Below are 27,755 nucleotides of genomic sequence, written 5' to 3'. Positions count from 1 at the left end.
TAATTTCTGGAGGTTTTTTAATATCATTTTGGATTGTGAGAAAAAGAAACACTCATTCCAGGTGTAAGATTATTAATACTGGTGAATTAGCAACTGGTGAATATACTTTCAAACAATATATTGTTAGAGCAGTGCAAAATTGTCCCTCTGTGCTTGGCACTGGTGAGGCTGCACCTTGAATCCTGTGTCCAGTTTTGGGCCCCTCAGTACAAGAAGGACATTGAGGTGCTGGAGCGTGTTCAGAGAAGGGCAACAAAGCTGGTGAAGGGTCTGGAGCACAGGCCTTATGAGGAGCGGCTGAGGGAACTGGGGTTGTTTAGTCTGGAGAAGAGGAGGCTGAGGGGAGACCTTATCGCTCTCTACAACTACCTGAAAGGAGGTTGTAGTGAGGTGGGTGTTCATCTCTTCTCCCAAGTAGTTAGCGATAGGACGAGAGGAGATGGCTTCAAGCTGCATCAGGGGAGGTTTAGATTGGATATTAGGAAAAATTTCTTCACGGAAAGGGTAGTCAAGCATTGGAACAGGCTGCCCAGAGAGGTGGTGGAGTCACCATCCCTGGAAGTGTTCAAAAAATGGGTAGACACGGCACTCTGGGACATGGTTTAGTGGGCATGGTGGTGTTGGGTTGATGGTTGGACTGATGATCTTAGAGGTCCTTTCCAACCTTAATGATTCCTAGTTTTTACTTTCATTAAAAATAATCCAGCCACCAAGCCAGGAAACATGAAATTGCTACTTTACCCTTAATTGGTTTAGTGGTGGACTTGGTAGTGTTAGGTTAATGGTTGGACTTGATGATCTTAAAGGTCTTTTCCAACCTAAACGATTCTATGATTCTATGAAAATTAAAAGTAATAGTAATGTTCTGTTTCTAGCTTGGCTCAGTGTCATTATTAGATCTTCATCCATCTTAGGTATTTTTGCTAGCAGTTTCAGGGTTATGAAAAGAGAGCACCAGCACTTAATAGCAAAAAGAAAATAGTAAGGCATTGAATATAGAATTACCCATTAGTACTGAATGGTGAATTTTTTTTATATCTGTGTATACTATAGGTATGGACTGGTAAATTTTGTAATGTGATGAAGTTATTTTTCCTGAATTTAAAAAAAAAAATTGAAATCATGTCTCAATTTCTCTCATGGGGAAATTTCTTCCAAGGGAAGAAGATGTGCATGTTTTGTCTGTGGCAGAGCTGGAAGAGGTGCTCTTGTACAAGCAGATGTTGAGCTAAATTGTATTTTTTTTTTAATGTTCCTCTGTTGTGATATTTAATGCTCTGGCTCAACAACCTAGATCCCAGTCTCAATTGCAGCCCTAGGTTTTCTCCATATTTCAATACGTATTTAAAATTCAGTCAGGTGCATGCAAAGCACTTGCATTTTGTGAATGTCAGATGTGAGCGCCTATAAGATAATACGTGCACCCACAATTAGTCTTTCCTTGGTTTCTTCCAGTTGCCCAGCGTGAGCCCTCAGAAGACCTGCTTTGAACGCTCAGATGCTGATTTTGCAGCTCTGATATGTATATATGCATTCGTTTGGTGGATGCGATATATCTGCCCCTTGAAATACAGCCCCCCATTTTGGACTCAGAATTTCCAGGCAGATAATTAAAGCAATCTTGCACCTTCCAGCTCACACCTGCCACCACACGAGCGGCCGGCCCAGCTCAGCTCCCCCTGATCATATTCATGTTTGGACGGCAGTGTTTCATGGTTAATACAAATCATAAACAGGCTGTAAAAGCTGAAGCGTCAATGAATCCTAGCTTTAAAATTGCTGGAAGCTAAAGTTTTAAAACTGATACTGCAAAGTGAAAAATGAAATTTAACCAGGCATTTTGGTGAAGGAAAAATAATTTATTGGATGTAAGATGAAAAGCTGTGAGAGTAAACATCAATCTCATCTTAGACACATGTCATTGATTGATGTTTGCTCTGTGCTGCTGCCTGGAGGTAAACTCTTTGAAATAGCAAAGTAGGTACTTTATCTGTCTGTGGATAGGAGCACAGTTTGTTAAGTTACTGCTTTTTTGAGACCCTGCTACATCTTTATGTTCAATCAAAGTGAAAACAGTAAATCAGAGTAATTGCTTTACCCCACGGCATTCCTGTTTGTAAATGGGAAAAAATACTGTAAAAATCCTCAAATTAACTTCTGCTGTTTAAGCTAGATAAAAAGTCAGTTGCAACCTAGGAAGGTATTTTATTGATTATGCCACTTGTTCATCAAAGGCAGCCCCTTTGTTCTAATCGAACCAATATAGTTCAAATGTCATTAGGGAAAACATTTAATGCTCAAAAATGTAAGGTTGCCATCTCTAAGAGCTCCCCATAACCCATTAGCAATTAGTTCCAAACAGGCTTTGTTTATACTTAGCTGAAAATGGAACTTGTACCAAGAAATTGGCCAGCGAAAACCATGGACGTGATTGGTGAAATGGAAAACAGGCATTAAATGATAGCACTTCCATGTTAAGCACAGCAATTCAGCAAGCAAAATAACCTGAATTGTTGTAATTAAATTGTCAGAATTAAGACTGTTTTCTAAAAATGTTTGGGGCAATTGCCTTTACAAGGTCTGAGGCTGGTTAGTCCTTTTGTGTTTTAAAATACTGCAGAGATATGGGAGTGACGTCACATTTAAATTCAGAATCCAATTTCCATTCTGAATTCAGTTTCATAATCACTGTCCTGCATCAGGGTTGGACTGGTTTTTTATTGTGTTGTATAAGTTTTTCCCTGGAGTTACTCTATTTAACTACTTTGGCATAAATGTGGTAATTCAGGGGAGAATTAGACTATTAAATATTTAAGAAAATGTCCTCGCTTCAGCCTGAAATTTAGTATATTGACTTGTGTGCCAGATTACAATTTGTGGGGAAATGTTGAGAATAATCAGTAAACCATTTAAAAATTAATTTTCTTGAAATATTGCCTGTTTTTCATGGTTTTGAAGCAGTTCCAACTTTGTTCATAATTCAGAAATGACCGTGTGCTAAAATTTAATTTCAAAGATGTATGTGTCCTCACAAAAAACTTGTTCACGGGTCTAGTTCTATTCTTGAAACACATGTATCTTTTAGTCACTTATGGTGTGGGTTGTGTTTTGGGTTTTTTTGTTTGTTTGTTTGGAACATGATCAGCTCTGTACACTCCCAGGGGATATTCAGGGACTACGCCTGGCAGTTTGGGGATGGTGTCATTTCTGTGACACTGGGAGTGCATGTTGCAGTCTGACGGTGTTTTGTATGGAGCCTCATAAGCTGATTATGGAAGAAGGGTCAGTTTGGGCACAAATAGGGAAGTTGACAAAATCTGGGAAAGAAACTCAGCCCTTGCAAATGGTACCTAGGTCTTCCCTAGCAAAGGCCTGCCAGGACCCCGTGCGAACTGTGTTTTTGCCAGTTAAAGAAATAGTTGCATGTTAGCGTGAGGTGTCAGTTCTGCTTTTGTTATTAATATGTCTAGATTTCAGGTTCTGAAAGTTTTGTTTGAAGCGCCACATGTAGCTGCTGGGGTGAGGGGGATGTCACAAATACAATTTTTTTACATGGCTTTAGTTTAGCAGCAATTTAATATTTTTGAGATATGTCACAGAATTAGGTTGTACAATGCTTAACACTTAAGTATCAGCCAATTTAAAAGAGCAATTTGATGGAATTTAGCGACTTAGTTAAAGATTTGGGAATGGCAAGGTTCACTCTATTACTTACATGGAAGAAGTGCACAACAGAAAATTGTTACACTCGAGTTAGAATGATTCACAGAGGGATCACGGATGCAGGGGATAAGGAGGACTCTCCCGTTGAGTCACAAGGTTCAGAACAGACCCCCTTGCTTTCTAAACTCCTTTCAGAGAGGAGTCTAGGTGCGGCTAGGTCCAGTCTTAGTCTCAGACATGGTCAACGGTTTATGTGAATAAGGATAATATATATGTATATATAGTCAAATTGCACTCCCCCCCCGCACCGCCCCGAGGTTAACCTGTGATTAAAATTTCCCTTTTCTTTAGTTTCATGAATTACTCACTTTTATGTGCTGGCATTCGTCAACGGACAGTTGGTGAACTTTGCGAAACCAGGCCTTTGAGTCCTCATGGAATCATCAATGGACGATCCTTCAATCCTTGCAGAATCTACCCTGAGAGGCATCCCAGTGCAGGGGGACATACTGGGTCACACAGCCGGCTGCAGTCCCAGAGGGCTTGAAAAGGTCTTCCTCTTGTTTCGCTAATTATAGGATCTTGAGATGATTTGCTTTGGTCAGTATTTTACATTCTGGCCACAATTCGTGCCGAGTCATTCTGGTACCAATTCAGGGGGCAGATGGCCCAGGTGTGGACAGGGAGTGCTTGACACCCAAGTGGTTATGCCCAAGATAACAGCACGATAGGGCTTATCCTGAGATCTCAGGGTGGTCCTGATGTACCATCCAGGCAGCAGGTGGCCCAGGTGTGGACAGAGACTGCCTGACACCCAAGTCCTTGTGACCAAGATAACAGCACAATAAAGCTTATCCTGGAATCTCAGAATGGCCCGGCAGGCTGCACCACCACAGGGGATCAGCCTCCTGGGTCAAAAACATTAACTGCAAATAAACAAGCTACTCCTGCTAAATCTATATCACAGTATTTCTCTGCATGGGGAGGTAGAAGAAAGATGTGTGCATGAGGGCTTCTGGCAAAGCCCTCACAGTTCAGAGAATAATGAACTAAATCTTTGGACTGGAAAATGATATTGGAAGGTCTGGAAAGGCAAAGGCGAGATTGCAGGTTACTGTAAACTATAATGGGTTCAGTAATTATCACCAGGTGTGCGTATACACGTGGTAGCGCCTTCCTCTGTGATGCCGGTAGGGCAGCCTGAGTCGCTGCACCCTTCTTCTGCCAGAAAATAAACTGATGCGAGGCAAGGGGAGCACCAGCGATCTTGCCCTCCATTTACCTACCCGTGTCTTTTACAGCCTCAAAGATGCCAGCTGTCACGAGGATGGTGATCTTGTAGCAAAATAACAGTATCCTTCCTGAAGGTCCCTTTGGTGATGTGGCAATTTTGTGGTTTCTGAAAAGGTCAAGCAGCATCGTTAATGCACACCCTACATCTGCGAAGGCATGTAATTCCTCAGTGAAGGTGCAGTGCTTTAGTTTGTGGAAAAGGACATCTTCCTCTGAATGCAAAACTTGGGCATTCCCTAAAACTGAAGGACAGGAGAATATGTTGGTGCATTGTCTCCACCCAGTTCATCATGGAGATTAGACCTTTTTATTTGAGTTGTTCCAAGTAGTGATGTCTGAGGCAGGTAAATAGTGTGCTTTAAAAAAACAAAAAAAAAACAAAAACAAAAAAAACCAAAAAAAAAAAGAAGAGGAGACTCTTCAACACTTAAAACTTTTGGCTTTTTATATGATTGCTTTCAGCCTAGCCTGAGACTACATAACTCTTTGGACTTTGTAGGAGATTAAATCCAGTCCCAGGTTTTTCAGGTAAGGTTATTGCTCTGCTCCTAGGCTGTCCCCTGAGCCGTCTCTGTCTATTTCTAATTAAGGACTAAAGGAAGCGGTTCCTTCTGATGTCAGGAGCATAGCATGAAGAAAGCTGTAAGCATTTCTGGCCGTACTGTGGGGAGGCTGGTGCCGCAGCTGCCCTCCCATCAGGCACCAGCACACCTGGGCTCTCCTCTTCAGGCTGGTCTCATGGGGGGACATGCTCACCTAGTGCATGGCCAAAGAGTGGGTAGCCATCAAGGTAATCTTCCAAAAGTTATCACAACAGATCGAAATTTAATAAACATACCTACTCCGAGAAGCTTGGTCTTCCATTGGAATTCTGATCTGTAAAATACCTGAGAGTGAAATTATTCAAAGTATCCTAGAAGAAGCAGAGAAGGTAGGGCTACTGTGACTGTGTGGTGGTGATGGTGTGCTGAAAGTGCTTTGAGCCTGAGACACTGGTATTTAGACATAATTCATTGGTAAGTCCAGTATGTCTCTTGGCAGACCTTAAATCAAAGCGTGGTTTTAAAGCCGTGTGCTAAATTTGAGATAGTGTAATTTTTATAATAAAACTTTTATTCATATATAACATTTGCAAGTGTTTGACTTGTTACTTATGCTTCAGTTCATGTCCTTTAAGCATGAATTTGAAACAGATGCAGCATTTTAAAAATAACAATATACCATTTAAAAACTATTTAAATTCATTCTTTTGGAGTTTGACCTGTATGAAACAAATATAAATGATACTGACTTCTGAGAGATGAATGGTTGCATGTTCTTTGGTTTCCAAGTCTTGCAAAACCACTTCAGCATTTTGGCTCATACTAGCAAAACTCTTCATCAATAAACTGATGGTGCAAGCGTGGTTATAACACATATATATGCATACATCACGTACATACACACACATGCCCCAATGAGGAAGAAATCTTGAGATTTTCATGAACTTGTTCATGGCTTAGCTAATGGAAAAGACACACACTGTAGACAATTAAAAAGGTACGTGTACATTTGGGATTATTTCAAATTTCAAATTTTAAAAAAGAAAGAAGGAAGAAAGCTATTAAAAAGAATCATTTTCCATTAACTGAAGTGTTTGCAATAAAGACAATTATAGCAGTTGGCAGTGTTCTCCTCAAACCCAAATAAATAAATACATTTGGTGACATACGTTCAAGGAAATGAGATTGTTGCAATGCTCATGCAAAAAAGGAGCAACCTCACAAATGCCAGAGATTTTGCCATCTGGTATTACCAAAAGAATACAACTCTCAACTTGCAGCTCTTCCTAACCTACTGCTTATAGATGGCATATTAGGCATTGTCGTATGGTTTTTCCATTTGCATAATCATTCTGAATTATTGCAGGTTGTGCATTGCATTGCCAACAGTGAACTTCTCATTCAGAAAGGGGGTTCAGAGATCTGACCACTTGTATGTCTTCATCAAATATGTCTCCATCAAATAAAGGGATAAAAATGCCCTTCCACTTTAGGAGTATCACACCAGTGCATTTTTAAATTTGTATGAGGCCTAGTGAAGAATGTTGCATTTGTTTACTTCCTAGAAACCAGGTAGAGATCAGTATTATAACTGATCTCAGGGGAGCTGCCCATCTATTTGACTGCAGGCTAGAGTCCAAATGCACAGCATCTCAAAGAGTCAAGAGGTTCTGGATGGGGAGATGTGGCTGAGGATGAAGTTGCAGATCCCTGCAGCTCCAGGAAAACCCAACCCCAAAATGATTATTCAGGGTGGCAGAAAGTCCACTTTAGGCACAGAGGTGGTTGTTACTGATGGGAGTATGCTCAGAGAGCACGATGTAGTAACTGAGGACCATTGCTCGCATAGCAGTGAATGACAACTGCTCTGCCTCTGGCCTTGGCAGCGTGTGCAGCAGATGATGTCCGCTCGCAGGGACCCCGTAGGGAGGCCTTCACGATCCCCTTCTTCCTGGAGGAAGGCATTTTCCATGCCCAAAACTCCACCCCTACAATTGCCTCCTCATTACGCTGCTTTTCAAAGAGAGGGTGTTGGTGTGAGTAACATGTGTTGCTCATGAAAAACACGGGATAAAACCCAAAAAATCTCAACCACCTGTAAGTGGAAGAAACAAACTGGTGGTCGGAAGCTGCCTCCAGCCTGCTGTACTGGAACCCTGTGTTTCACAGTAAACCCCTATGTTTGAGAGCCCTGCTCGGTGTTCGGCATCTGCCTTCAGATGCCTTCAGACCCATCAGAAGGGTACTTCACAGTCCAGTTCGAGTTAGCAGCACTAACAAGTAAATATAAGATTTTGTGTTCGTTTGGTGACTGCTAAGGCATTGTTTTTAAATACTAATAGCGTCTAACATAGCCTATGTATTTTCAGCTGTCTGAAGCTGAATTAGAATCAGATAGCTGTTGGCCTTTTGACTGCCTTGCCGGAGGCATACTAGGTAACGTCACATGGGTAGCCGATGAAGCATATGTTTTGCTAACTGGGAAGCTGGTTAGCAAGTCAACCTTTTTCTTATTAACACATGGTGCACTTACATGGCATAAATATATATTTCTACTTTACAGATTTACAGTGCCAGAAGAAAGGCATTAGCTGAACTAAGCAAAATAGGCAATCGGCATACTCGTCACATTGCCCTGAAATAACATGTAAACCTTATTAGACACATTGGTTTCCTTTGTGAGGAGAATAAAATATAACAGTCTGAAATGTGCAAACCTGTGTTGTTCTGTAGAAATTCAGGGAAAGGTCTGGTGTATGTTGTCATACATTAAACTAGAATTCTGAAAAAAAAAAAGTTAATTTTTATTCATGATGTCTATATTGGAGCCAGACTAGTTCATTTCTAAAAATTAATACTGCTGTGTAATGCAGTGATTTTATTCTCTCTCCAGCTACACTCTACCAGCCATACATACACTATCGTGCCAGTATTCATTTATTCATGCTCTGAAGTTGTGATAGTGTCAAATCCATCAGAAAGAGGAATTGTTTCAGTAGTAGTTTCACGACTTGGCTGATTAACAGAGATCAGAAGAAGCAGCCTAACTGTGGAAACCACTACAGCATGTAGTTTTAACAGCTCTTTAGGGAGCTAGTTAATGAAAGAATCACTACAGAAACACATCCATGTGAAAAAAGGAGCATTCTCATACAACACTCAGAGGATATGTCTAAGTGGAAATATGTTCATAATTTCTATTTACTCATAGCTGTAATTACCATCTGCCTTAAGAGTACTTTCAGTCTTTGTCAAAGTTGCTTAGATATTTCCTTTGTCACATTTCAAGCAGAGAAGTTCTGCACAGACTAGATCCTGCCCTGTGATTTCTTTTTTATTCTTGTGTAAGAATTTAATTATCTATTCTCTGTGTGAAGAAAGCACCAGCATTCCCAGAGACCTGAGCCTCCCCAGCCTGCTTGGACTGGCATTCATCTGATTCATGTTCCTGCTTATTTTTGCCATCTGTCTGCAAAACAGAGTTCTTCACTTTTAAATTCACACTGCTTTATATGATGCCCGCTAACTTTTAACTCTTAAAAAGCTATTCCTCTTTTTGCTGCAGTGTCTACGAGCCGGATAGAAACGTGCTGCGAAGGAAGGAATGGGAAAGGAGAAATCAGGAGGCCCAGCAGGAGGATGGCGCGTTTAACACGAGTTACTCCCTCTTCAGTGAACCGTACAAGGTAGATGCTTCCCAGCTGGGTGGCTATTTATTTATTTATTTATTCCACAGTACAAAAACGCAGCCTGCAGAAGGCATTGTCCAGGTTTCCGCACCCTCCCACAAGTGCTAGCCTCACAAAATTCGCAGAGAACATCTACGGTTCATTGAGAATCGGATTTTTTTTTATATATATATATAAAGCTTCATATAATGTTCAGCAGCACACGAGAATGAAATAAACTGGAAATATCCTAACAATATTTGAGGTGGAATTAAAACTAGGAGGTGAAGGTGATGGTGCCCTGTTTTTGCAACACTGAGAAGAAAACAATTGCGTTAGAATTGTGTGTGAAGGTCACACAATACAGTAAACATTGTGTTCTGGCCAAGGTTAATGCAATGAAATATCTCGGTGTTTGCTTTTTTTTCCCCCTATAAGCATTGCCAATAAAATTTGTCTGCTAGACATGTTTTGCCCTCACCAAAGGCAGAGGCAACTTATGAGTCTCAACTCCCTGTTTTATTCCTCGTGAGAACAGTAGTGTGATGAGGCACAACCACCTCTCCCCGCTCTGTGTTAGAAGGGTCAAGCAGGATCTTCTGCACTTTGCAGAAACCTGCAAACCCAGCCCTTGTGAACAGGACCAGAGAGTGATATCCCACAGGGGCTGCACTCTTCCCCAGCTAACCCTGTGACTTTGCCTGCGTGCATCAAAGCATCGTCATGTATCATCTACAGTGCCCTTCCAGTAATGTCCAAGTTACTGTTGCAGTCACCACGTTGGGAAGCCTTTCCCTCCACGTTGCATCACTTGTCCTTGATGCTTTGGGTGCTTTAGTGCCTAAAGAGGAATCCTATTTGGGACCTGGCACTTGGCTTCTGCGCCTGACTTCTGTGCTTCCATGTTTCTGCCCATGTTCCAGGGTCAGCGTTTAGCTTGCTGTTCTTCCAGATTGTTGTTTGTTTCTAGCCCCTAATAAAAAAGAAAGATCTACCACTTTCAAACCATGTCCCTTCATAGAAGACAGCTCTGTCTGCCTTGAAGCTGACCTCCAGCTGCCCAAATTTCAGATTCATTACAAAGGCGTTTAGAAACCATGGGAAATGTCGAACTCCTCAAGGCTCTACTTGAAAAAGTCTACTGTGAGACCAATAAAGGGCTAATCCATGGAAAAAAGCCTGAAAGCTCAAGTCAGCTGTGTCTTCATGTTTTGTGAGGGCTCTGCTGCAATGGAGACAATAATTTTCCATTTGGTAGGCCCAATCAAATAGGCCCCTCACAAAAGAGGCCTGTCCTTCTGCTGGGTCCCTGATACTGTTTTGTCTGTGGTACCTAAAGCTGGTAATACTGAAGCTCAAATCACTTATAAAAGTGGTATACTTGGAATATTTTGCGCACTTTGATTATACTACCTGTGTACTGACTGTCATGGCACAGACTTCATGTATCATGGACACAACAGTAGTTTCTGAGTTATGATGTCTGAAGGCACCTCTATGCAACCACAGTATGATTCCATCAACTTTAACAGGAGTGGATGAAAAATCACTGCCATCTCTAGAAGTAGAGAGGATACTGAGTGGGTATCTTATGGGGAGATCAGAGTAGTGGTTCCATCCGTGCTTCTTAGCTTTGAACACTATGTCCCTATTTTGGACAAGTGTGTAAAGAAGGTGCTGAAAAAATACATCCTAGAGCTGGCTTTGTCAAGGAAACATGGAAAAAGGCAAAGCCCAGGACAGCAGTAGAACTCACCCACAGGTCTGTTGGTGTGACAGTCGCAGATGCTTCGGATGAGCAGTGATTCCGACAGTATTGGACATCAAAATTTCAGTGGTGGCATACTCTGAATGTCATGTGTACACTGGCAATGGACCATTGCACTGTGTGAACTCACCCAAGCATTTGTGAACCTTCAGTATGGGGGTGCAGAGCTGTGGCTTGAGCTTTTTGATCTTATTGTGGAGAGAGGCTGACTGCAAAAGAGGAAACCTTTCTGCAAAAGCAAAACTGACACCTACTCTTACTGTCTTTAAAGATCATGTTCAAGTTTTAGGTGTTTCCAGAGGGGAATGAAGTTACAGCAGACATACACTGCAAGCTCTGATTAAATTCAGTATTCCTCTGCACAGCTTGAGAAACATGAGCTAAAGCCAAAGGATTTGCCATTCAGAAGGCCATATCTGAAAATCAAAGGCAGACTGGAAGTCTCTTAAATCTTATGTCCTCTCTCACCTTGACATGTATCACTACTCCTGTAACATCAGATTTTCTGAAAAATCCTGACTCTTTGGGTTGCCCCTTATCCTGTTCAAAGTATCCATAGCAACCCTTTATGAGGGATTACAGGAAATGCAGTATCTTTTACTTAAAATGTCTTTTACAGGGGGTGAAAAGTAAGAGTTTCTTTCTGGATATTTACTGGACAGAATACCTTGCCTCATTAACCATATCAGTATTTTTAATGAAGAAAAAAATTCTGATGACCTTCCATGCAACCATCAGGTTTATTTTTAGAAGTCTTGAATCTTGCAGTCTTCAAATGCATGGATACATCTTGCATCGCAGAAGCAAGAGAGCACTGTAAGTTAGAAATGTTTGCACAGAATGCTTTTCCTACTTACTCATATTGTGATCATGTTTTCCCTACGTGAATGATGAAATAAGGCTAGCAATATTTCAGAGCAAATAATAGGACAAACTGCTACATCTAAAGCTCATAACAAGTTACCTCAGATCCCATCTTGTTCCCAAAAGGATGTAGGTGAACTCTTCTAGATGAGATCAGCTCAACACAGAATCTTCTCACCTCAGGTTGTCCCCAGTTTATCCAGAAGGAAAAAACAACACTGACCAGTTGCCAGCATGTGCCGTGGTACAGGAATTAGATTGGTTTGCTGCAATTATTCTTGTGGTTATCTGTGATCTCTCAACGCGAGGTGTCTATGACCTTCACATCTCATCCATATAGAAGATAATCTGCTGACTTCTCTGGGCTAGTGATAGTCTACAGATAATCTGAAATTAGGCTTTTATTTACTTCCCATCCAAATAGCAGCCATCAGAAAGAATGCACCTTCTGTTAGGGAAGTTGGACTTTCCAGGGGCAAAACTTGCACATAAATTCTCCTACGTTCATGGATCTACAGGCAGCTGGGTAGAGAGCTGCCCCAAAAGCTGTCTGTGCTGTAGGAGCCTTGTGGGTGTCAGGAACCCCATTCCATTTGGTGGTCCTTGTTGCCATGCTGCTGGCAGGGAAGGAAACCTCACAAACAGAAGCTGGCTGAATCAGGCTGGGTGCAGGCCCAAGGGCAGATCTCCCTTGCTAGACGGAAGCTGGAAACACATCTCTCTACAAGGCATCTACATGAGGTGGAAGCATAGAAGAGATCTACTGGGTTAAAGGAAAATTTTCTGTGCCTCCCGGAAAGTAATTCTGCTGGTCAAGGTGATGCCCAATTGTAGAAGCCATTTCATTGACCCCACGAGACACATGCCTATATCTCCAACCTTCTTTCTTTTCAGAGGTATGTGATGCTTCCCACTTTTGAAGTCTCGTTAGTAGTTTCCTCTTCTTGAGGACATCAGTGCGATTCCTGTGAAGCAAAGGAACACCGCTTTTTTAAGCCACTTGCTGTCTGTGAACTAATGCTTCATCTTTCTTTTCATAGCAGGTTATTGTCCTTGTGACAACAGCAGCTGTGTATACAGAGAGAAGATCAGGCTGTAGTGGTTGAGCCATCTTATTCCAAGTTTGCAAAGCAATGTTTGGGTGCAACACTTTTGAGTTTTTCCCTTCCCACTTCCCTTCAATATCTATTATTGATACATAGCCAACTCTGTTAGCATTGTAGCAAATGCATATCAGAAAGCTAGCTGTAATGTATTTTACATAGTTACAAGGTAGTGTCCTTGAAATTTGAGGGGACAAGTTTCAAGCAAGACACAACTGCTTCTACTGTCTGACTTAGGAATGCTTCCACTGTAGCCCTCTGAAAGGTAGCATGTGGCAATCACTGCACTCATTTACAGGGCATTTTTGCTTGGATTCAGTTTTTTCATAGCAAACCCTAAAAAAAAAGATTCTGAACTAGGGGAGTTTCCCTTACATTTTTCTTTGAGTGACTCAATTTTCTTTGAAGGCTTAAAACCAAAAATACCCCCGGTTTTCCAGAGTAAATGATGTTGCTGCTACATCTTTCGTATTTTTCATATAACTTTAAGGGGGTCTTCTCCACTCCCTTTACTCCCTTCTTTCTCCTTCTTTCTATTTTCCTCTAAAACGGAGAGTCTTGAGATGAAAGCTTGGCCTTCTGAAGCCAATGGGAGTTTTCCTATCCAGACCCCATGTCTGGAAGAGAGAAAGGAGAACGCCACTGGCTCATTACTGTCTTCCTCTGAAAATGTAAAGCAAAGAACATCAGACGCCTGAATCTAGGCAGGGTTCAGAAAAACCTCTGCTGCATAAATGCTAATGATACACCCTTTTGCTTACAGTGGCTTTTTAAAGCAAGAGTTTTCAGTCTTTTCCAGTATGTTTTATTTGCTTGTTTTATTTCTTTGTGGAGCTTCTGCCTTTTCAGTGAGGAAGTAAATGGATGATTTTAAATACAAGGATTAATCTTAAAGGGGAGAGAGGGTGGCTGTGTTCCCCCTGCTGCACACAGCAAGCACTGAGCAATGCGAAGAATTTGAGGGGTTCTGTTCGCCTTTTTTTTTTAAAGAGGAGAGTACCCTGGAGCAAGCATCCTGTCAGAGTATTTTCAAAGTAGGGACATAATCATCTGTAGTTTTCCCATTGTCCCACGAGCTGTCTTCAAGTCACCTCAGAGTATTTGGTTGGCTTAGACTGGTGAGTTCATTCAGTGCTTACACTGGATGTTGTGTGGCTTCCCAGATGCCATGTGAAAACTTAGGCAGGCAGAGAAGGAAATTGGGAATGCAGTGTTTCCATTCATGGCTGAAGGAGAGCTTGCACTGGGCTATAGGAAAAGTTTTATCATGGTCAGATTTAATCCAAACCATTCTGTGTAGTTGCAATAATAAATTTTCTAGTTTCCAGGTAATATACTTTAACTACAGCATGATACCAGTGATAGATTTCTTTTTTTATATACTCTAAGGCCCTTTATAGCTTTTCCAGTTCAGGGTAGATTTAAGATGTTGACAAGTGTCTTCAGAGACAATAAGGATTTTCGATTTCATCCCTCAACACCACTGCTGAATAAGGCAGTGCTACTTCAGTAAGGATTTCAGCAGAAGCATGCAGGGAATTTTGTTTTTCTTACATTGACTGTTGCAGAACACCCATTTTTGTTTTGCAGACTAACAAGGGGGATGAGCTCTCAAATCGCATCCAGAATACGCTGGGAAACTACGATGAAATGAAAGACTTGTTAACTGACCGATCAAACCAGAGCCACCTTGTTGGGGTTCCAAAACCTGGGGTTCCTCAAACGTTGCTCCCCAAGCCCGATGAACATCTTATTGCAGACTCGAGACTGCCACCTCCTCCTCCCATTTCCAGCACTACTTCTTCCACACCAGCAGCCCTCTCTGCCCAGCAGGGCAAAAGCGCTACGATGGGTTGGCAGAAGGCTGGGCACAATGCCGCTTCGGATGGCCAGCAGAGAGCGAGCAAGCACGGGCACCGGTCGCTGGAGTCACACAAGGGTGACTTCAAACTGGCGAACCAAAAATCCAGTCTGGAGAAACTAAAACGCTATGCATCGAGTCCCACCTCCTCTTCCTCCTCCTCCAACACTGCCCAGCAAAGCTCACTGAGGGCCACGCTAGGAGACAGCGTCAACAGAGTGCAGCAGCCAGCAAAGCTCAATTGTAGCTCGGAAGGAGGAGCTCAAGCGCAAGAGAGGCCACCAAAGCATGGTGGCGGGCACTGCGTCCAAAACTTCCCGCCCTCTCTTGCTTCGAAGCCCAGTCTGGTTCAGCAGAAACCAACAGCTTATGTAAGGCCAATGGACGGTCAAGACCAGGCTCCTGATGAGTCTCCAAAGCTGAAGTTACCAGCAGAGACGACCAAGTCGTATAGGGGAGTGCCTTCTAACAAGCCTGATTCTGCCAGGACCAAGTCAAAGATAGCCAAGTTCAGCATTCCTAAGCAGGAAGAGGTAAGTGTTTTTATGCTTTTTGTGACGTACCCCCTTGGATGGATGAATGATACCTTAGAACTGCAAATTGAATCTGTCTCTTTACACATTTTTAACATATTCATTTGCATGTTGAATTTTTTTTTTTAACATTGACATAGTATATTGCAAATAGCAGCCTCACAGTAATGTAAAGATATCTCAACAGTGAAATGCTCACTGTCTTCGGGACCATAACACTTCCTAAAATGGCACATTTTCTAGTAGTATATATTATTTCGCTGATTTTTTTCCCCTGAGTGTCCAAATATAAAGTGTGGATTTATTCATTTATTTATTTATTTATTTCCCCTAGGCGGGTGTATTACTTCTAACTGTTCGTATTTCGTTGACTTCTTTCTCTTTGGCAATGATTAAAGGAAGTGCTTGGGATCAGAAGTAGTTCTGCTATCCTTAATGAGGCAAAAGTAGTTTTGCAATCTAAATAAATTACTTAAACAATATGAAATTTGTGGAATAGATGAGAATACAGCAATGAGACTCTCCTTTTAGATCATAGTATCTGTTTCTGTTTCAAACCAATTTCTGAGAAGACTGAGGTTTGCTTTCTAAAGAATCACCATCTGTAGAAACCCAGCCATGCTACAAGTATGAGAGCATGTCTGAAAAAGCTTGTAGACAACATTTCTGTTATCAGCAGTAGATAGGAAAGATTTCTGCTTGGACTTATTTTATGTTCATTTATTTCACATTCCATTTATGCCAGTAGGACACCTTTTTTATCACTTATACAGTCTGTGATTTTCTGTTTGATCTTTTTTGACGGGGAGGAAACGGTTGGTTTTGGCAGAATAAAAGGTGATTTTTTTTTTTTTTCTGGGGTGTATTCAGAGGCCTGTATGCCACTACAAAGATGGCCACATCATCCTCTTGTGCAAATTGGTAGAGCTCCCATGACTTAAACAATTTATAATATTTATAGGACTAAACAACTCTATTTGGCTGAATCACTGTGACTTTCTCAGAGCAGAGACAATGATTGTTTACTCGTATTTGACAACTGTGGTGTGTCTTGAGATGTTTTTAGTCTTAACATTTTTTTTCTGGCATTGTTAAAGGAGAGGAAAAATCTGATTTTTGGTGGAGTTCTCTGGCCTCTTAATGCCTGTTTTTCAGAAATGGAGTTGACTGTTGTATTCCCCCTTTGGTTCGGTTTGGGAAAGAAATCTCTCTGGAAGCAATTACTTCTCTCAGCTCTTTTAGGCATTATACCCATGTGGCTTTTCTCTAAGTTAAAGTTCCATCAGTTCCAAACAACACGTAGGTGATATGTTGTTCCTGAAAGCGGGTTGTTTTAGGCTCTTAAGCCAGATTTGATAAGCAAATTTAGCATGCACAAACTGCTGTAATTGTGCAGATAGATCAGGTAATGGCAGATACTAATATCCATTTAGCTATTATTACCTCTTTCAGACTTGTGCTTCTATCTGCAAGTGGAAAGTATTGTTAGAATTAAAGATGCCTTTGGCAATTGTCTGGATCTTTCAAATTTTCCCCCTTTACATGTATGCAATACTCTAAGGACTAGTTTGGAAAGGAGTTTTGATAGGCAATCATTTGTTTGTCTGAAATTCAGGTTTTACCATTTGCATTCCAAATTTGCCTACCTCAGGAAAGAAAGCTTTCATTTGTTGTATGTAATCCATGCCAATGCATAAGGGTAAATTTATACTGCAGTTTCTAGACATGTAGACGTGTTTGAGATTGCTTTAAACTAACTTGCTTAGGTACTGATGGCAATGTAGGCTATGGTAGGAGAGAGTGGACTGCAGGGTAGCTACTAAAGTGTTCACCAACTTCTCACAGATTTTATGGGATGCAGTATTAATGAAACAGTATTTGATAACCTAATATAAACATGTAACTGAAGTTGAAGGGGGTGGACAAAAAACATTGTCTGGCAGGTTAAAAAAGAGCTAAGCAATTATAAAAAATGACGGACAAATTACTCAGAAGAAAAATAGTAGGTACTATAGGTGTTGGGGTTTGAAACTGGAGCTAATGAAAGAAAATGTTTAGATCTCACGTTGGAGGGCTGAGAGTCCTGGTGATAAAAGTGCCCAGCTTTTTTTGCTTTATCCTGACGTTTCCTTTGTTCTAACATTTTCCATCCCAAGTGGCACAAGATGAAATTGGTAACCCGCTGGTATTGCTACAGGGAGAAATATTGACCAAGACTGAAATTTTTTTCAGTCAGTGTTGCCTAATCCACCCTCCCTTTAATTTTCAATCATACTTCTTTTTATTTCAAAATGTTTTTCCATTCTTGTTATTTGTATCATATGTCTCTTAGTACAGTTTTGTAAGAATTTCCATGCATTTTTTAAATTTCTGCTTTCAAACTCATAAAACTTCTCCTTTGCATCAAATGTTCACTGTCCCCTATTAGGGACCAAAGTTTTAAGCAGCTCTCAGCACATTTTTGCAAGCAAAATGAGGCATCTCTTGTTCAGGGTGGGGCTAAAGGTAGGTGATGGCCAGGAAAGACCTTGTATCCCTAGTGGCCATGGGAAGAGTAGAGGTGCCATATAGGATGATCGTGAGGGAAAGCAGGCTGACAAGTAGGCAACAACAGTGTCTGGGAAGCTATATGGAAACAGAAATGAGAGTGGCAGAAAGCTGCCTAAGAGCAGCCAGGAGAATATGGGAAGCAGGAGAGGAGCAGAGAGCTTGGGGTAGGGTATCTGGAGTGGAGGTGGTGGAATGAAGCTTTATGTCTGCTAAAATAAAAGGTGTGTGGCTGAGATGGGCTAGGTAGGGCAGTTAGCGTGCTTTGGGGTTTAGTGTAGGCAGCATTGTGAGGTGTCGCTGGCTCAAGGTCAACTTGTTGTCCACCAGGACCCCCAGGTCCTTCCCTGAAGAGCTCATGTCCAGCCAGTCAGCCCCCAGCCTGTACTGGTGCTGGGGTTATTCCTCCCCCTGTTCAGGAGTTTACCTTTCCCTTTGCTGAACTTCCTGAAGTTCCTGCCAGCCCATTTCTCCAGCCTGTCGAGGTCCCTCTGGAAGGCAGCATGACCCTCTGGTGTATCAGCCACTCCTTCCAGCTTTGTATCATCTCCAAACTTGCTGAGGGTGCTCTCTGCCCCATCATCCAGGTCATTAATGAAGATGTTAAACAGTATTGGCCCCAGTATTGGCTGTGGGGGTACACCACTAGTGACTGGCCTGCAGGAGGACTTTATGCCACTGATCACCACCCTCTGGACCACTTTTACAGCCTTCAATTTCTGTCTGCAGGCCTAATTTTGTCATTACACTTTTTTTTTCTACTTTCAGCTCTTAAAATGTGTTCATAGTGATACCGTGGTCCAAAGCCTATACTTTTCAACTTGGCCTACACAAGTTCTACAGCTGCTTAACTGAACTGCAAACTGAACTCCAGGAGGCTGTAAGGGAAAAAGGTGCAAATAGGGGAAGCAAGATGTGAGAGCAGGGTGTAGGTGTGAGATAAAACATGAGACTCAAAGGAGGAAAAATTGGGAGGCAGGGGGCAGCGGAAAAGCTGCCTCACCTGACCAAGTAGAGAAGTGAATGGTGAGAAATGACTGTTTCCCCAAGTCCTGCAGAGCTGGGGCACATGAAGCGATGAGCACTTCTGTGTGACGTTTCAGTTTTATTTTGAACATCACGTGACTATACGCAACTTAAAGTTCCACAGAGAAAACCAGGAAACAAGAATATATTGTTATAAATCTCCTGATTTGCGAGTCCACTTACTAATGCATTCAGGTTGAGTCCTCTGTTTCCATGCACTTGCATTTAGCTTGTAGTACTTTCCAGAGTCTATCAGTATATCTAATACTTAGGCACTTTCATTTGTGTTTACCAGTTTGAAGGAACCATCAGTGGAAAAATAAACACATAATGAAACACAGTTAAGCCTCCCTGTAAGAACTGAAGAATAAGAAGCAATGTCACGCAAAGTGTGTGTGTGTCTTCAGCAGGATACAAAATCCTCTTCTGTACATCCCTCGGGATTTTCAGAGAAACAGGGCACAAAGTTGGCTGCAGTACAATTATTATTCACTGGAAATAAAATCACTTGAATACAAATTATAGACCATTACTTTTCAATACATGAAAAAGGTTGATTTTTAATGTAGTTCAATACCTCATTTAATATTTTTAATCAGTTTTGGAAAGCCTTCAATATCTTGACACAGACTGAAGCTTATAATTTTTTTTAAATTGTTTTAATGAGAATAACTTGGGTAGACCTGTGTGTAGAAAGGTAGCAGTTACTCATTTGGGAATTTAATCTTTAGTAGCCAGGTTCATCAGTGTTAATTAGAATCCATCCCCAACTTCCTGGTCCTTCCAAAATTATCATACTGCTCTGTAGAAATGATAGCTTGTCATCTCAAGTACTGCTATTTCACATTTTGAACTACTTAGAAATAATATTGCTGTAGGTAAAAACCCACTGTATTGGATAGAAGGGAAGAGAAATTTGGTAACAGGGTATAGAGGAAAAGAGGCAGGAAAATCAAGTGCCTCTCTTTGCTAAAATTTTGTTCAGTGAGACAATAAGAAAAACCTAAGATGGCAAATCATGTTCTTCAAATCTGAGTTCTGTTTCTGAATTTCATCTTATAGGCTGTATGCTGCTTTTTTTATTACATTGAAGAAGCCTTATCCATTGTCCTTTGCTTACTTCTCTAAGGGTTATGGAGCAAGGAAATCGAGGTTGTATTCAAGAATGACTAGCAGTCTAATGGTAAAAAGGATAGATTTGGTTCTGTTAAATTTGGGAACACATTTGTGTGAAATGTAGATAAGGTCATCATGAGGACATGTTCTTATTCCACTTCACAGAGTACTTAACACAACTTCTGCAGCAGCAGAAGTAATGCACAATAGATTAAATGTTGAATTTTTTTTTTCCACTTTTGCCCTGATCTTACTCAGGCAAATTCCTATTTGCCTGGATCAGATACTCTCTGCAGTCATTTTCGTTCGAGTGGCTATATATAGCTATCAGCATCTGGCACACACGCTAGCAAGTGTTCTTTAAATCTGCAATCTTTTTTTCACCTATCATCAGTTCTATCCCCATATATTAATGGAAAGAAAAAAAACCCCACAACTCTTTCCTCCCATTCTTTCCTCCCTCTGTAAAAACCCTCCCAAATACGGACTTAAAGTCAGTAATTTGTTCAAAACCAGACTCTTTTAAGGAGAGCTTTGGTGCATAGCACATGTAATAAGTAGTTCCGTTCCAGTTTAAAACTGAAGGTGGAAGTTCATGTGTGAAAAAACAAGTGCAGCTACATCTCATTTGACAGGAGAAGCCCCAGTGTAGACTAAATTGGGAAGATGGTCACGATCAGTGCATGCTTCCCCTGGGAATTCCGCATATCTGGATCTACAGGGAAGTAGAGGGGAGACAGTGTCTCACGAGGAAGGCAAAGCGTTTAGAGGAGATTTGAGTAAGTGCTTTTCCTCAGAGGCATGACGCTACCTTCTCCTTGCTGCAACGGAGCGTGTTAAACTGCTGCAGGACTAAGAGCTGAATCCAGGTTTTCCTTCTCTGCTTCCCAGGGTGTTCAGTTCTGTCCCAGAAAGGCAGAAATGAGAATAGAAGCACAGTTGAAGATGCTTTTAGATAAAAAGGGAGGGAGAGATTGAATGCATTAGCAAAAAGGTCCAGACTTCTTCCGGCACCGTTCTAGGATGTGCCCAAAAGAAGCTGGAGACATAAGCACAGAATTAAGTGTGTTGATATTCCTCTACAATTTATCAACTTCATTGAGGAATTGTGGTGCTCGAGATGCCAGTTAGCAATCACAGCACTTGAGTACTGTGAGTACTGTAAGTATGAGCCAGTTGTAGATGTTTTCTTCCCCAGATGTTCATGGGAACAAGTTAGCAAGCTGCATTTACAAGAAGACACAGCTCAATTCATCCCTGTAATGGTACCACTGACCTTCCCCACAAATAAAGGATGTTTTCCCACGTTAAACAGGAAGAACTGGACAACGAGAGCAGTGTGGTGCAAAGATCCCTGCTAGTCGTGGGTTATTCAGGACCTTCGAGTGTGTCTGTGGGAGGGCTGCGCATTACTGCCTGTTTTTATGTAGGAGAGTTCAACAGACTAGGACTGCAAAGAAAGAGTGTATTAAATAGACAGAGTGGTGTTTGAAACGCTCTTAACAAACACAGCAGAGACCACAATGCGCAAAGATGGATTTTCAGTATAGTTTTCAAATTGTCACACAGGCCTCTGCCTTTCTCGCGATCGGCAGTTGCCGAGGCACACAGCCACTGTGTGTGCGGGCAGTTTCATTGAACACAGTGGGCCTGATCTCTCCGGTTATTCTTGCATGGCAGGTCTTGTAGAAGGAAAATACTGTTTAGACACCTTTACTTGACTTTTAGAGCGCCCTAGTTTTACTGTTTCTACCCTCAGTGAAACAAGTCTCTTTTCCCTTTTGAATTAAATATCAAAATCTTTTTCTGGGAAAGCACTACCTAAACTTATCTATAGGTTTTTGAAAATAAAGAATTTATTTACATAGAGCCTAAAGTTTTCTGTATGGACTGATTACCATATGATATGTGCCGTGCGTTTGTTGCTATGGTGAATCACTTGTTTTTCCTCATTGTTTTTCACTGGTAGGATGACTATCATCAGAGAAAAATCTCTTGAAAGTGGATGTAAACTTATGATTGTCAAGGGAATTCCTTAATGTATGCACCTGCCTTTTTGCAAGTTTTCCCTGAGGTTGTTTTTTTCTAATTATTGAAAAAAATATTTTGAGCAGTTCATTGGGGTCTCTCATAAGTCAGATCCTGCCTTTGATGAAACTGATCTTTCCATCTTCTCAAAAGTTGGAAAAGTAACCACTGTTGGGATAAGGAGAGCTCAATGGACGTAAGAATATAGTTCATTGTGAGAAAAGCATGTTCTTCTTGCCCCTGCCCTGAGCGGATGGTTTGGTTTATGAATCAGCTCTGGAGTTCATACAAAAGTACATGCATAAAAATGTCCACAACCCTGTATAATTGCTTCTTCAGTTCCTTTTGGTAAGCACTAAAGTTATTGATGAAGGAAATAAGATTTCTAGAACTACAAAAACCAGTTTTTAATTGCACATTTTGTCTGATTTTTTTGAATCCATTGTTGTGCTTATGATAATGATAACTGGATGTAATAAAAAGCCTCCCTACCAGAAACAAAGTAGTCTAATAGACCTCCTTTGTGAAATGTGCCTCAGAAGATGCATGGCGTTGCTATCACTTTTCCACCTTTGGCCCCATTAACATGGATTGCTCCCAGGCCTGTAAGGGTATTCAGCAGTTGGAGAAAGCGGTCCTTTTTTGAATGTGGCTGCAGAAGCTGTGCGCTGCGGCACGGCGCTCCTGCAAGCACAAGAAGTTGTCCTCAGCGCGAGGTTTCGTCTGAGCATCTCCTCCCCATCTGCTTCGTGGCTCCTTAAACAAAGGAGTGCTTATAAAGGGTTAGTGCGGACAGAGAACGAGGGTGGGCTTGCTGTGGATTTCAGATTACCAGTGAAATACTTAGATGCACTCTGCTTCTCAGACCTTACATTGCACAACACTAGAGCGTTGTATCAGTGTGCAGTCAGGTGTGGAGTCCAAGCTCTCGTTGCTCCTGCAGAGCAGTTATTAATGCCAACTGACATTCTCCTTTCCAATAATTATAGCAGGGTAGAGCATTTCTGTCTACTCTTTGTCTTCACAGCAATCTGCAAGGGATCATGTAGGATGTAAAGGGGGTTTGGGGTGTTTTTTAAATTTTTTTTTTAAATATCCATGAAAAATATTTTATTGCTTTGTTCTGTAGTTTCCCCAGTCTTTCATGAATCAGAGTGACATGAAACTGTCACCACTGAACATACTCAGGGGGGTCAGTTATGACTGATGAGCGAGAGAACCAAAGGAAAATACAGCGAGCTTCACAGATCACTGTTAATTCCAGCTAAATAAATAATGTATATGTGCCACTTGATGTATAAGGTTAAAGAGGTCAGACCTCCAGTAATTGTTGTAAATGCATCCAGCCAGGCCAGAAGCAGTTAAATTCTTTATTTTTGGTCACATATTCACTTACAGTAAATGAAGACAAATATACCCTTAAATATCTGCATGTAACATACTTTATTCACCCTGCACGTCGTAAAGTTGTCATTTCCGTAGCACTTCTGAATATGGAAGATCTATCCCTGTGGTATCACAAAATAGCTTCCTAGAAAAGTAATTAACAGAAGGCTTTTTTTTTTTTTTTTTAAGTTCAGAAAAGATAAATAACGTAGGCGTCTGATTTCCTGTCACTCTTGGTTAACTTTGTATGAAAATGGATAGCTTCCAAATTGAAGCAGGCACCGGCCTGTCTGGAGAAAAATGCATCTGTAAAGTATTGTGTACATTACATATTCATGTAGTTCCAAATTTCTTAATTGTATTTTATATATAACAATCGCATGTTCTGAAATATGGTACCTTTTTTACTTCATGAGTTAAGACGAGCATGCCAGAAAGGCCGACGTGCTGCTTACACGGTTTAGGATACACATTTCCTTTCCCAAATTCCCTCATACATGCCCCACTCTCTTCCCTCCCGGCCAGCATGTTTCTCTGAGCCATGGAGGCTCGGTGTGACGTGGCTTTACACCACGTTTTATTCAGAAGATAAATACACAAAAAGCATTCAGGCCAGTGAGTCACAGGGTCAGGAATATTGAGATCCAGCATTTTCTCTCAGAAGGAAAAACTGCTACTCATATTCCTCTGCATTTACTGCAAATGGCTGTAAGAGAAGCTTGTGTAGCTACAAAGAGAGGAAAACCAAGAGTACTTCTTGTTTTATCACTAACACATGTTTAAGGAGAGATGGGATTTAAAACCCTCTCTCTGCTTTGTAACTATTTTGAAATGAGATGTTGAAGGTGATGGGGTTTTTTTCTTGCATATGCTAGAAATTATTAGCATTCACATACCAGTAGTGTAATCTATTGTTAATCAAATTTTGCATTTATTTAAAGCTAGTTGTACAACTGCATTCAGATGCAGAGGCAGGTACAGCTTTATGTGACGGCTGCAACTTCCAGACCTGAAGTAGAAAAGGGGAAGACAGCTGCAAGATTATTGATTACAAATGCAGTCAAAACCAACATTACAAAGTATATAGAATGGCCATGATTTGGCAGTTATGCATTATTCTCTAAGAGGCCTCCTCTGATTTTAATTACCATCTCAGAGACATCCAATACAAGAAAACATATTAGCTGGTTAATTTCTGATTTCATGGAAGTAGCAGTCCAGAGTAGAAGTATGCTGTCTAGAAAAAAGACACGGAATGGCGTTTGAAAAATACTGTAAGCAGATAATGAATGTCTGTCTTGCACCAACTTGTAAATGTTTAGCATGAAGGAAAAGTTAAACATACATACATAGAGAGGACATAAGAATGAGCTGGGCCCCATAAGAGTGGAGGAGTCTGAGAAAAGAATTACGTGGGAGCCTAAAGAGAAAAGAATGAAATTATGCTTTGAGAAACTCACCAAAAAGGAGGAGTTAGTCACAGTCTAAATTTTTGTCCTCTTGGGAGGACCAAGTGCAATGTGAGATGGACAGTTTGAAAAATAGCATAAGCAGCAGTCATAATTTATGATAAAGTCTGCATACAAGATCTTTCAGTAGCTTAGAGATGGCTGAGCAGGCCCCAGAACTTTGGTTTTTTGCTGCAGTCTGTTCGCTGCCGTGAGGAAGCCTTTGGCAGCACCCTTCCTTCTCATGCAGTTCCCGCTCCCAGACAGGAATGGACCCATGTCCAGAGGACACCCCTAACAAAGAATCGAACTGCATGATTGCGGTTATGTCTGAAGAAGCTTGTCCTCTCTCATGAGGACAAAAATTTAGACAGTGACCATCACCTTCTTCACGGATGTGATATCCCCCGCCATAAACAGGATGGCAATGTGCGCAAAGTTAGGCTTGGGTGTAGACGTAGCTTCTGTGGGAGGTGGAAGAGGCAAAGCCTCACGCTCCCATAGGATGTGCCGAATGTCTGTGAACAGCCTCTACACAGAGCTGACGTCTTCTGAAACACAGCAGGTCTCTTTTTCCCTGCCCGCCCCCTGCTCAGAGGGTTTATAGCTTCTGATAATACCCGGTTGCGTTCTCATCAATAAACCAAACCCACTGTCTTTCACTACTCTAATCCCTTCTATTCAGGAGTTTCAAAGCTCTTCATAAGCATTAATGACAACCCTGAAAAGAGTATATTAAATCTGGTTACAGAGGAGTTAGCCGAGGTGCAGACACATGGGGACACCATTCTCGATGGTGCCACCAAGCAGCTACGCCACAGACCAGGCGTGCTCCCCTTGGCCCCATTTGCCGGTGGTCCGGGCTGAGGGGCCAGCTGGAACATGATGCGGGAGGCTGGGGTAGAGGACAGGATGGCACACCCGGATCGTGCACCTTATCCCGTCCCCAGACTAAGGGTGGACACGGTCACGGCTGGCCACAGGCCCAGAGCAAGCACAGCCAGGGTGAGTCGGTGTCAAAGCAGAGAGCAAAACTGAAGAGACTGAACCCCCAGTTCAGTGTTCTGACGTTTGCGCTACAGCTTGCCACGTAGCAGAGCGGCGCACGAAATTCTTCCGTAACTTCGCGCTGGAAATGGAAATTAACACAGAAGCATAAGTAAAGGCTTCTTGCTAAACTCTGAATTAATGTTTCTCACTGTATTTCTTCCTATCATTTAGGTCACTTGAGGCAGAGACAGTTCCTGAGTGATAATGTCACTTATGGTTTCCCACTTCCATCTGCGTTAAACACTGCACATGCTCCACTAGAAATTAATAGTTTTGCCATTGCATTCAGTGGTAGTAAGATCAGGGTTTGACAGGGATGAATATTTCTTTCTTACATTGTATGAGCTTCCTTTGGTCAAGAAGATATTGCTTGAGGGGAGACGGTCTTTTTTTCTTCAATCTTTCTTTGTTTTGTTCCAGAAATGGAGATGTAATACTTGTCGTTGTTTTTTGACATCGTTTTTACTTTGAAGAAAGTCAGCAATAGTAATACAGAATAACGATCGGTGGCAGAAGGTGGCATTTGAATTCAGAAACGCTATGCTGCGTTAATCTATTCACTTCAGGACATATCTTTGGAGCATCAAAGGAGCTTCTTGACCAGTCTGAGGTGCTTGAGTCATTTTTTCTCTCTTGTAATTAAAGTTTCTAGCTCCCTGTTCAGAATTGGTTTCCTCACCAACTCTTCAGTGAATAAATCTATGTGAGTGATTTCCTGACAGTTGTACATTAGGAATTATGGCATATCCCTGCACATAACTTACAGAACTATCTCAATACACAGAGAAGAGACCATAAAACACGCCGAATGGGGATTTCTCAGATATGCTAATTGCTGCTATATAAAGAGCACGGGATGAAGAGCTGACACAGAGGAAGTTCAACTAAAAAGTACCTGCCACAAATCTTTGAAGGTTCACGGCGGAGCGAATCCTGCCGCCGCCGCTTCACGGCGGAGCTCCGCTGCGCGAAGCCTTTGTAGCTCAGCGAGCTCAGGCGCGGGGGGCTGGCAGCTCGCTGCAGGCGAGCCCCAGGGCCAGGCAGGGGCTGGCGCCGGGGTCCGCCGCCCCCGGGAGCTGCTGCTGGCATCGGGGGGCCAGCGGCGTCGGCGGCGTCCCAGCACGGGAGCAATGCCCACCTTCTCAGCAATTCGCTGCCCGGGTGCGGTGCCCAGGCTGGGTTCTCGTCTGCCCTAGAATAGACCCAAATGCAGGCCTCATTTATTTCTCTTGAAACGGACTGGATCGCATTTCCCGCTCCCATCTTCTTGTCTCTGAGCTTGGCTCTCAAAGTAAAGCTGCTGTTTTCCTTCGGCTGGATTTTTGTGTATTCAGAGCATGGGCTGGTCTACTAATGGACAACCACTACCTCTTCCTCGAAGCTTAGGTTTCTCATTCAGTGACAGGAAGGTGCTGTCCACGTAAATGACCCTCCAAATTGTTTGCAGAATTTGTACTAAATTGACATCCACGCCAAACTTTGCAAATGAGCTCCGTGTTTGTAGAGCACCGCAAAATAATTTACAGCGTAGGGGGGGAGATGCACTTCAGCAAATGTGCTGTAATCAGGTGTGAGTTATACTCTTGTAGCTTTTTTAAATTATACCTTTTATGCACTGACTATAGATAGGTATTTTTGCACTCAGTGGAATGGGGCTGGATCACTGAACTCATTTTAAGTAGGCCATTAAACATCACTGCTTAATACTGATTTTTAGCCGTTGCACTTGACCCCTTTGCCTTAGGTTGACCCAGCAGACAGAAATCAAAAGTGCTGCGCCCCAGCAGCTAGCAGCTGCTCTGCTGCTTCTACTCGGCTGGGTTTTTTTAAAACAAGCTTTCTGTACTATCTGTGAAATG

The 27,755-nt window shown here is 41.9% G+C and overlaps 1 protein-coding gene across 1 annotated transcript in view; it reads left to right on the top strand.

Annotated features, from left to right (window-relative positions):
* The first annotated feature begins 8,205 nt into the window (after positions 1-8,205).
* Positions 8,206-27,755, top strand: part of AFF3 (ALF transcription elongation factor 3) — a 282,997-nt gene continuing 263,447 nt past the window's right edge. The window contains exons 1-3 of the mRNA XM_075716381.1: positions 8,206-8,252; positions 9,064-9,184; positions 14,492-15,295. Coding sequence (XP_075572496.1) covers positions 8,206-8,252; positions 9,064-9,184; positions 14,492-15,295 — 972 coding nt within the window. The remainder of the gene's footprint in view (positions 8,253-9,063; positions 9,185-14,491; positions 15,296-27,755) is intronic.

Source organism: Pelecanus crispus, chromosome 1, assembly GCF_030463565.1.
Source record: "Pelecanus crispus isolate bPelCri1 chromosome 1, bPelCri1.pri, whole genome shotgun sequence".
Lineage (NCBI taxonomy): Eukaryota > Metazoa > Chordata > Aves > Pelecaniformes > Pelecanidae > Pelecanus > Pelecanus crispus.
This window is presented reverse-complemented; position numbering and strand designations above follow the sequence as displayed.